This window comes from Leptonychotes weddellii, chromosome 11 (assembly GCF_054177405.1).
Source record: "Leptonychotes weddellii isolate Sample4059 chromosome 11, ASM5417740v2, whole genome shotgun sequence".
NCBI classification, from domain to species: Eukaryota; Metazoa; Chordata; class Mammalia; order Carnivora; family Phocidae; genus Leptonychotes; species Leptonychotes weddellii.
Genome location: NC_138379.1, coordinates 50,860,098 through 50,871,239, shown reverse-complemented (window position 1 = coordinate 50,871,239; position 11,142 = coordinate 50,860,098). Strand labels below are relative to the sequence as shown.

Below are 11,142 nucleotides of genomic sequence, written 5' to 3'. Positions count from 1 at the left end.
TTTTTTTTTTTAAAGATTTTATTTATTTATTTGACACAGAGAGAGATAGCGAGAGCAGGAACACAAGCAGGGGGAGCGGGAGAGGGAGAAGCAGGCTTCCCGCCGAGCAGGGAGCCCGATGTGGGACTCGATCCCAGGACGCTGGGATCATGACCTGAGCCGAAGGCAGACGCTTAACGACTGAGCCACCCAGGCGCCCCAGGCCTCCTGATTCTTAGTCCAACATGGTTTCCTTAATGGATCTGTTGTTCTGTGTAAGTGGTCTCCCATGTGCCCGGCAGTCAAAGCCAGAAACCTGTGTGTCACACTGGACTCCTTCTGCACCCCTCAGATAAACATAGCCATCAGGTCCTTTAGATTCTGCTTTCTTAAATGTTTCTTGACTCATCCTCTTCTCATACTCGGTTTCTATCCCAGTGCAGACTACCATCATCTCTCCTAAAATGTGGCATTAGCCTCCTAAAGATCTTGCCTCAGATCTTGCTACCTTCAGTCCATTCTTCACACAGCTAGCAGAGTGATATTTCTAAAACCCAGATCTGCTCATGCCATTCCCCTGCTGAAGTCCCTTTGACGTGGCCCATTGCTGGTTCCAGGATAAAGTCTAAAGTCATATTCTTGAAGGCTCTTCATGCCTCTGTCGTCTCCAGCCTCGTTCTGCGTGTGCCACACGTTCTGTGTACTTCTCTGGCAAGAGAGAATCCTGTAGTTGTGCCCAACGCTCACCATGCTGTCTTGTGTCATCAGACCTTTGGACCTGCTGAGCCCTGGAATATGTTCCTCAGAGTGTCTCCTACGACTCCTCATTCTCCAGGACTGAGCCTCATTCTGGAATGTATCTTGTGTCTCCGGTGGGCTTGGCTCATTGCCTCCATGTTCTGACAGCCTCCTATATGTTCTTGAGGCATATTTATTTAAGTGTTTGTTGCAGGTTCAGAAATGGAAACCTTTTTTAAAGAAAGGCAGGAAAAAAGGAGTCAGGTGGACTGTAGGAAGGTAATAGAGACTTCCCATTCTCTTCAGTCAGGGTCAGAAGGTAGCTGCTATTCAGCTCTGCTCAGTGGTTTCTAAGTGTGGGCCTGGTGGTATCAGATCTTCTGGTTCTTCCAGAAGAGCCAGAAATCTGCATTTTCATGTAAAAAAATACCCAATTAAAAAATAAATGATAAATAAATGTTAAAATTATTCTGAGACAGACAAAACAGCTCTCTAGGTAGCTTCGTGGCAGGTTGCAATGTCAGTACCATCACCGTATGTTTACGTCTGTCTCTTCCAACTAATCTGAGTCCCTGCACAGCAAGAAACGTGTGTGGTGTCCCCGGCGCAGCTACCAGCACGTACCAGGCAGGGCAGGAGTGAATGAGTCTATGAATCCAGAGCAAACTTAGCAGTCCCACGGCATGCCTGCAGGAGCCAGCCCTGGGATGCAGGTTTCCAAAAGGACTTTATATTTGGCTTTGACATGATTGACTTCTGCGAACAGAATTATAGGGTGCACAGAAAGCACTTGGTAGAATTCTTGTCTTAGAACCACTCAAGCTAGAAGAAATTAAGTGTGGGCAGAGAGGGCTGTGCTACCTACAAATCAAATCAAAGGGCTTAATGATTAAGACATAGGACTAAGTGTGGTGTCATGTGGAAAAATAGCTTCTCTCCGGTTCTGTACATTTCCAGCAATGACCATGTAGAACAGATTCAGAAATAGGAGCTATTTATTAGCAGGTTCTATACAAAGTTTAATGATCTCACTGCCAGATACTTCTGTCTCTAAGAAGTTTGTACTAAGTTCTCTCTAATGTGGAGACAACTCACTTAGGAACACTGATTACACCCACACTCAGTTCAACACCCACTGGAGATGTCTCACTTTACATTTCACTTAAAAAAAAAAAAAAGTCGATTGCATCAATAGAGAAACAGTCTGAATTTCATCAAATACCCTCCTAGCTACATAGGTGCCTCAGCTTTCTGAGCTGAGATCTAGAAAGATCCTGTATCTGTCAAATGGCTGGTTGCAAAAAGGGCACTAAGCAGGACTTCCCCAGACCTCCAGGCTGGGAGTCAGGTCTGTGAGGATCTTACTCCCACAAACCCCTCCCTTTTTTTCCTTAAAGTAAACTCTACGCCCAATGTGGAGCTTGAACTCACAACCCTGGGATCAAGAGTCATATGCTCTACTGACTGAGCCAGTGAGGTGCCCCACTCTGATAGGCCTTTTAAGGAGGTGTATAGTAGAAGGACATCAAGACACAGCATCAGGTTCTGTTCTTGGCTCTGCCACTTCCTTGCTGGGTGAACTTGGAAAGATCCCTTCACTTTCCATTCCAATGGTCTTAGCTCACCTTTTCTTGCCAAGCCACATCTTAAGTTGCTGTTCAGTCTGTGGATGGGCTGCCTTGTCAGATGCCCAACTGAGCCAAGGAGGTAACAGGATCACGCGGAGCAAAAACCAGCTTTCTGGGGCTGTGGCTTTAACAAGGGCTGGGGTATTAGTTACGGTTGTGATAAATACTTGACTTAGTAAATGTTTAGTTAAAAGTTGCCAAATGTTTGGGGAATAAACAAACACCTTATTCTTAAGACTCAGCTTGTGTCATGGTCTTCGTGATGTCTTCCTTACTTTCCCTTCCATCCTGGTGGGATTAGGCCATCCTTTAGGCCATCATTGGACCTTGTAACTATTATAATGTTAACACACTGTTATCACTGTCTGTTTTCTCTCTCACGTAACTCCTGAGGGCAGGAATTCTAACTTACTTATTCCCATACTCCCAGGGCCCAGCAATAACTAGTCATAAAAAATTAGCGGACTCAGTAAATGGGCATGAAAGAGAATAAATGAGAGAATAGAGTCCATAATTCCTTTGGGCTCCAGCATTCTACAAATCTATGAAATAGGCTGCGAACCATATGTTACAAACCATAACATGAAACTAGTTGACACACAGCAGACCCATTAATCAAAATATAATGACAACAATGGCTTCAACTTATTGAGTCCTCACTACATGCCAAGCAGTGTGCTAAGACATTGTATGAATCACCCCATTTAATACCTACAAAATAACTCCAGGTACTATTATCCCTATCTGACAGATGAGAACACTGCAGCTCTAAGAGATTAAATAAATGCCCAACCAGCGAGTGGTAGAAAGCCACAGTTCAAAGTCAAGGTCATTTGACACCAAAGCCCATACTCCTCTTTAAAGAGGGGGAGGAATGAAAACTAAGGTGATGCTTATAATTTATTAGAGTTCTGTCTATTCTAAGGCTTCACAAAAGATAGCTGGTATTTAACAAAGACTATCCATGGCGGTTACAGATCATCTACTCTAGCCCCATCATTTGACAGCAAGAGAATCTGCAGCTCAGGGAGAACTGTCCAGCTAGGCTCAGGTTTAGCTAGTAGAACAGCTTGCCTAGGATCCAGAGTATCAGGGCCAAGCTCCTCCCGTTGCTGTTACTGGAGTGCTCCCTCACTTCACTCAGGGTTCTGCTCATTGGCGATCTGCACAGAGACCTTTCCTGACCACATACCTGAAATAGCCTTCTTTATTCTTTGTCTTCTTATTCTGCTTTATTTTTCTTCATAACAGGTTCTACTTACATTATGGATTTATTGTTTCTTTTCTCCACTAGAATATAAGCCTTGTGGGGCGCCTGGGTGGCTCAGTCGTTAAGCGTCTGCCTTCGGCTAAGGTCATGGTCCCAGGGTCCTGGGATCGGGTCCTGCATCGGGCTCCCTGCTCAGTGGGGAGCCTGCTTCTCCCTCTCCCATGCCCCCGCTTGTGTTCCCTCTCTCGCTGTGCCTCTGTCAAATAAAATTTTAGGAAAAAAGAAGACTAGAAGCTTTGTGAGGCTAAGACTTTTGTTGCTGTTTCTCTGGAGTCTACAGCAGTGTCTGACATATCAGGTACTCAATAAAACTGGGTTGAATTGATGGGTAAACATTCCAAAGCTTCAACTGCAATGTAATTTTAATGTTCTGAAACTTCTCCTTGGCCTTCAAAGCAGAAAGCTTTATTTTTGCCCTTATTTCCTCATATTTCTGGCCTAACATTTAGTGTATTATATACATCTGTCTTCTCCCCTGATTTTCAGTTCCCCTCAGGGACCTGGCCTTCGTTACCATGCATCCCAAAGCCTAGCACAGGACCTGGCGTGAACAGCTGTTGAAAAATGCTTGGGGAGGCCGGTGTGGAGATGCTAAGAGTGATGATCACAGGCATTGTTGCTTAGTGATTTATTCTCCTTAAGGCTCCATCAGCATGTGGAATGGAAGACCCCTCCCACTCTGATGCCTTGGGCAGCCAAGGCATTATACTCCCTCACTGCCTGCTCTGTCTGGAGGACCCGCACATCAATGCCTTGTTTCTCGAGGTACTCCACAGTGGATGGAGGCACCTGGGAAGAGCAGAAAAGATGAGTAAGTCAGGGGAAAGGCCCTCCTGGGTTTCCTTTCCTGCCATGAGGCAAGGGTTCTCTACAAAATTAGACAATGATAACGGTCACTACTCGATCACCCAGCGTGTCACCAGTCCAAAATTTGACAGGGAGCCCCAAGGAGTCAGCAAGGCTTCTAGGAAGTTGACAGAAGCATCATGCATGCACAAAACTCAGGTGAAATTGAAATGGGAAGAGGATGGATTTTGGAGTCAGACAGTTTTGGATTTAAATCTTAGCAGTGTGACCTTGGGTAAGTGAATTCAATTCTCTGACCCTTTGTTTCCATGGCTGTAAATAGGAATAATAATACCTAGCTCACAGGGCTAGTATGAAAACTAATTCAGCTAAGGTACAGAAAATGTCTAGCACGTAAATGTGAATAATGTCTGAGTCAGTCCAACCTGAGTCTAAAGTCTTTGCCATGTAGGCCAGCTATTTTATAGAGAAGTTTCCTTCTCTATAAAATGGGGATAAAAATACACACAGGGTGGTGTGAGGATGAAGTTAACTAATGTATGGATACTGCAGCTCAAATGTCTCCTCAGAAAGGTCTTTCCTGACTACTCCATTTAGAGCAGCCCCTCATAAGTCTGTCTTCACAGCATTTGTTGCGATCTGAAATTGTCTACTATTTAATTTTCCAAGAGGGTCATGAACCTTGTTTATCTTTTATCTTGTCTCAGTGCCTAGAAGAGTGTCTGACCCATAGAAGGCACTGAATGAATGTTTGTAAATTAATTTATATAAAAGATTCTCAATAGTGGCAGCTATTATTGGATATTTTTTTTAACTCTGGCTTGTGCTGAATATTATTTTAAATTGACTTTAATTAGATTCTGCCTCAGAAGGAGCTCTGAAATATTTTTTAAATGCCCTATATTTTTCTATGTTTGAACAATTTTATAATAACAATAGCCTTATAGAAAGGAATTATTTTAATGGGAAAAAATAGGTTAAACAAAAAATAAATAAATAGCACCTTTATCGGTAGGGAAGTAGATTTTAGGACATCTATATAAAGGAGAGAATGAGGTAGATCTCTCTATACTTATGTGAAGGGCTGTCCACAATGTAATAACGTGAGTAAGAAGTTACAGAAAATACGTACGATGTGATCCTATTTATGTAAAAATCATTCTAAGTGTATACATGTATATCTGTACGCCTAAGAGTATATATTTGCAGCTGCATGGAGCAGTAAACATCAAATGTGGAGATGGGGGTGGGGATCTTCCACTTTTCTACTTCAACATTTCTGCATCAATGGTTTTGCAATAAGCATGTATTATTTCTGTAAGTGCAATAAAAATAAGTATTTTTTTCGAAAGGGGAAAAACACATAACTTGATTGTGTTCAAGGAAAGAATAAAAAGTTCTATAAAAATGTGAAGTACAAAAAGAAGTGTGAAGTACTGTGAAAATCTAAAGAACCAAATATTGTTATAGAGCTTGAGAATTCCAGGAGTGAAGAATTTCTGAAATATAGTTGAAACAACACAGGCCTAGGGTAAGGTAGAGACTGGACAGTCCAACCCCGATGAGGAAGAGTACTAACATCCCTTATTTTATCCTGAGCCATCCAGTGGCTCAGCAAAATGAGGGTGCATGATATACTGAGATGAGCTCCCAAGAAGGACATATTTCTAAGGTAAAGGTCCAAGAGGTTACCAACTGTCCTCAGGAATGCTGTGCTCCCCAATACCTACCTTCAAGGCCTCACTCATCCCTCGGCCAATCACAAGGGTCTGTACACCCTTCTTGACAACTTCCTCCACATCTGCAGGCTGCACACCAGGAGAATGCTGGATGTGGAAAGAGAAAGTATACCAGCTACCCGTTCTTTTAACCTTTCTTTGCAGTTGGCATTCTTGTGGGATTCATTCATTCACCCATTAATTCACTGAGAAAATGTTTACTGAGGTTTATTTTGTGCCAAGCATCATTCAGGGCCCTGGGAATAATAGAAGATTCAATGCCTTAAGGAATGCTAAGTGTAGTGAAAAATATAGGAGACTAAAAAGAAACGTCAATAGTTTTACAAGTGCTACAAGGACATTAGTTCAGGGTGTTGTGAGAACACAGAGAAAGAGCACCTAATTCAGACCTGTAGGATCGGGGCAAATGGTCAGGGAACGCATCCCAGAGGAGGTAAGCCTAGATGTAAGCTGAGACCTAAAGGACAAACAGGTATTTGCCAGGTTAAAGGAAATCAGTGGAACAAAGCATTCCAAGTACAGGGAATAGCATGAACAAAGTCTCAGAGGAAAGAAAAATCTGGAGTACTAAAGGTAGCTCAGTATGACCAGAGTTCAACAAGTGAATGAATAGAAAGAGGGTGGGAGAAGAAAGCACTTGCACACCAAGCCAAAATTCGGACTGTGGAGAGACTCATAAGAATCTACCTTTTTCTGAGCTCCTTTCCCACTTAACTCAAAAAAAACTTCTGTTGATGCTTTAAAACCTATCACTCCATAAAGTCTTGTCAGATTCTCCCAGGGATATTAAAGATAAGGTATTTAATGACATTAATCCAACATTAAAGGATGGTGGCTTCTGAAATGCTTCCACTGCAGCAAATAGGAAAGTGGGAGTTTAGTAAATACCAGCCCAACTACTGGGCTTCACCTACTACGTATCTGTACAGGGACGACAGTCTCAGCACTGAAGCTCGGCGACAAAAGCTCTCCTTCCCGGATTTGTCTATCTCTATCCTTTCATTCAGTCAAGAGGTATTTACTGAACTTACTCTGTACCAGGCTCTATACTCAATACTGGAAATACTGAGATGAACCAAACAGTCCCTGGAGTTTTAGTCACTTAAGGTTAGTGACTGTGTGGAAATAGTTACAATAGGATGAGATTATTTAAAATAGAGTCGAGGGTCTCAGAAGAGCAAGTGAATAAATATGAGTGGGAAGTTGTCATGAATGACATGCTATTTTAATTGGGTCTTGAAGTATCAGCAGAAAGAACTATGCCTTGATGCAGTGGTTGTGGAAGGGGTACATTCTAATCACAGTTAGAGATGGTATAAGGAAAGAACTGAAAATACCATGAAGACAACAAATGTACCAAAGAAAGAAGAGTTTCTTAGTTTTGAAAGATGATAGAGGAGATAGGAATGAAATTTATATATTTCTAAAGGTATAAGGAAAGTAAATGAGTCTTTTCATTAAATTCTGAAATATCTTGGGGCGCCTGGGTGGCTCAGTCGTTAAGCGTCTGCCTTCAGCTCGGGTCATGGTCCCAGGGTCCTGGGATCGAGCCCCATATCGGGCTCCCTGCTCCGCGGGAAGCCTGCTTCTCCCTCTCCCACTCCCCCTGCTTGTGTTCCCTCTTTTGCTGTGTCTCTCTCTGTCAAATAAATAAATAAAATCTTAAAAAAAAATTCCTGAAATATCTTAACATGTTTATAGTTACAGTTTTCATAATACATCTATAGAAATTACTCCATGTGGTATCTATAGTGATCCTATAAAGTAGCACTAAAACATCCATTCTTGTTTTATAAATAAGGAAACTAAAGCTCACAAAATATATACACATTGGCCAAGATGACACAACTTTTAAGTGGTGGAGCTGGGATTTGAACTGAAACATGTTTAACTTTCAGTTTAATGAACTTCGTTAGAATACTATAACCCAGGGAGCAACTTTTTTGAAACTTGAAAGAAATAAATCTACTGACCACATAGAGTTGTGCTTAGCCCAGTGCCTGGCCCACTGCAGGCAGAATAATTGTTAGTTCAAGTGTGAACCTGAATCTTCCCTAGAACAATCTCTCTCTCTGTTTCTGTCTCTCTCTCACACATAAGCTAAAAAAAACCATAGAGGATAGAGAATGGAATATTTGAAAAATAGTTGATTAACCCCCCAAAAAGGAATGAAAAACATGAGATCAAACAGAAAGCAAATAGCAAGATGAAACTCTTAAACATAGCTATGTCAATAATAATATTGGACTAAGGAGTTATTTATTTATTTAAGATTTTATTTATTTATTTGATGGAGAGAGACACAGCGAGAGAGGGAACACAAGCAGGGGGAGTGGGAGAGGGGGAAGCAGGCTTCCTGTGGAGCAGGGAGCCGGGGCTCGATCCCAGGACCCTGGGACCATGACCTGAGCAGAAGGCAGACGCTTAACGACTGAGCCACCAGGCGCCCCTAAAGAGTTTAAGGCAAAGATTGTCTGGATTAAAAAGCAAGATCCAACTAAACACTACTTACAAGGTAGGCACTTTAAATACAAAGACACAGGTTGAAAGTAAAAGGATGGAAAAAGACATAAAACACAAACACTAATAAAAAGATGGTGTGGGGGCATATATATTTTTTTTAATTTTTTTTAAAGATTTTATTTATTTATTCATGAGAGACAGAGAGAGAGAGAGAGAGAGAGAGGCAGAGGGAGAAGCAGGCTCCCAAGGAGCAGAGAGCCCGATGCGGAACTCGATCCCAGGACCCTGGGATCATGACCTGAGCCGAAGGCAGATGCTTAACCATCTGAGCCACCCAGGCACCCTAATTTTTTTTTTTTTAAGAGAGAGGGGTGGTGGGGCAGAGGCAGAGGGAGCATCTTTAACAGGCTCCACACCTAGTGCAAAGCCCCATGTGGGCTCAATCTCATGGCCGCAAGATCATGACCTGAGCCAAAATCAAGAGTTGTATGCCCAACTAACTGGGCCACCCAGGAGCCCCTGGTATAGTTATATTAACATCAGATTGATCTCATATTATTCAGATAATATCAGATTAAGTAGACCTTAAGACAAAAAGTATTACTACAGATAGAGTGTCGTATCATGATGCTTAAAGGACCAACTCATCAACAAAAATATAACAACTCCAAATCTGTATACTGTTAGTAAAAGAGCTACAAAATGTAAAGACAAAAATAACAGAACTAAAGGGAGATATAGACAACACCACTCATTGCTGGAAATCTTAACAACTCTCTCTCAGTAATTGATAGAACAAATAGACAAAGAGTCCTTAAGGAAACGGAAGATTTGAGCAACACTATCAATTTGTCCTTATAGACATTTCTGGTTACTACCCCCAATAACTGCAGAACACATATAGTTTCACGAGTACATGGAACATTCACTATGACAGAGTAAAATTTAGGCCATAATTTAAATGTCAGTAAATTTAAAAGAAATGAAATAATACAGAATATCTTATCTGACAAAATAGACTTAATTGTTTACAATAAGATATTTAGAAAAGCCACAAAGTAACTGGAAACTGAACAAAGTATTTTTAACCAAAGGACAAAGGAAAAAATATATTAAAATTTGTGGAATACAGCTAAATACGCTTAGAGGGAAATTTATCACTTTAAATACTAATAGAAAAAAATGGTCTAAAATCAATGGTCTAAGCTCCCACTTTAGAAAGCTAGAAAAAGAAAAGCAAATCATATCCAAAGTAAGTAGAAGACAGAAAATAATGAATATATGTGTATATAGATTAATGAAATGGGAAACAATTCAGAAAATCAACAAGGTCAAAACTTGATTCTTTAAAAAGATGAATAAAATTTATAAAACCTTTGAAAGACTGATCAGGAAAAAAAGAGAAGACATAAATCATAAATATCAAAGAATTAAGGGGACATCACTGTAGATCCTACAGATATTAGAATAAGAAAAAAATACTGGAAACAGCTTTACACTAATAAACATGGCAGATGAAATGGACAAATTCCTTGAGCAACACAATTTATTAAAAATACATAAGAAATAGAAAATCTGAATAATCCTATAGCTGTTAGAGATTGATTTTATAATTTATTTTTAAAAAAGACTTATTTAGGGGCACCTGGGTGGCTCAGTCATTAAGTGTCTGCCTTCAGCTCAGGTCATATTCCCAGGGTCCTGGGATGAAGCCCCGCATTCGGCTCCCTACTCTGTGGGAAGCCTGCTTCTCCCTCTTCCACTCCCCCTGCTTGTGTTTCCCTCTCTCACTGTGTCTCTCTCTGTCAAATAAATAAAATCTTTTAAAAAATAAAAAAATAATAAAAAAATAAAGACTTATTTTAGAGAGAGAGCAAGCGTATACAAGCAGGGGGAGGGGTAGGAGGAGGGGTAGAGAGAATCCTCAAACGGACTCCCTGCTGAGCAGGGAGCTGGATGTGGGGTTCAATCCCAGGACCCTGAGATCATGACCAGAGTAGAAATCACGAGCTGGCCACTTAACTGACTGAGCCACCCAGGCACTGCTCAACTTATAATAAAACCTTTCTAGGTTTTAAAGAAAAAATTCTAGGCACACATGACTTCTTTGGTGAATTTTCTTTTAAATATTTAATGAAAATCCTCAAGAAAACATTAACAAATCCAAGATTGGTTCAACATTGAAAAATCAATGTAGTTCACCATAAAGAAAAAAAAAGCATGTAAATTATCTCAATTGATGCATAAAAAGCATTTAACCAAGTTAATGTATTTATGATTAAAAAACCCCAAAAACTCAGCAGGGGCACCTGGATGGCTCAGTCGGGTAAGGGTAAGTGTCTGTCTTCGGCTCAGGTTAGGATCCCAGGGTCCTGGGATCAAGTCCTGCACTGGGCTCCCTACTCAGTGGGGAGCCTTGCTTCTTCCTCACCCTCTGCTGCTCCCCCGCTTGTGCTCTCTCACTCTCTCTCTGTCTCTCTTTCAAATAAATAAAATCTTAAAAAAAAAACTCAGCAAA

General features: G+C 41.1%; 1 protein-coding gene across 1 annotated transcript in view; it reads right to left on the bottom strand.

Annotated features, from left to right (window-relative positions):
* Nucleotides 1–4,228: 4,228 nt before the first annotated feature.
* AAMDC (adipogenesis associated Mth938 domain containing) overlaps nucleotides 4,229–11,142 on the bottom strand; it is a 38,922-nt gene continuing 32,008 nt past the window's right edge. Inside the window, exons 3-4 of the mRNA XM_081798901.1 lie at nucleotides 6,153–6,248; nucleotides 4,229–4,404 (exon numbers count right to left, since the gene is read on the bottom strand). Coding sequence (XP_081655027.1) covers nucleotides 4,264–4,404; nucleotides 6,153–6,248 — 237 coding nt within the window. The 3' untranslated portion in view covers nucleotides 4,229–4,263. The remainder of the gene's footprint in view (nucleotides 4,405–6,152; nucleotides 6,249–11,142) is intronic.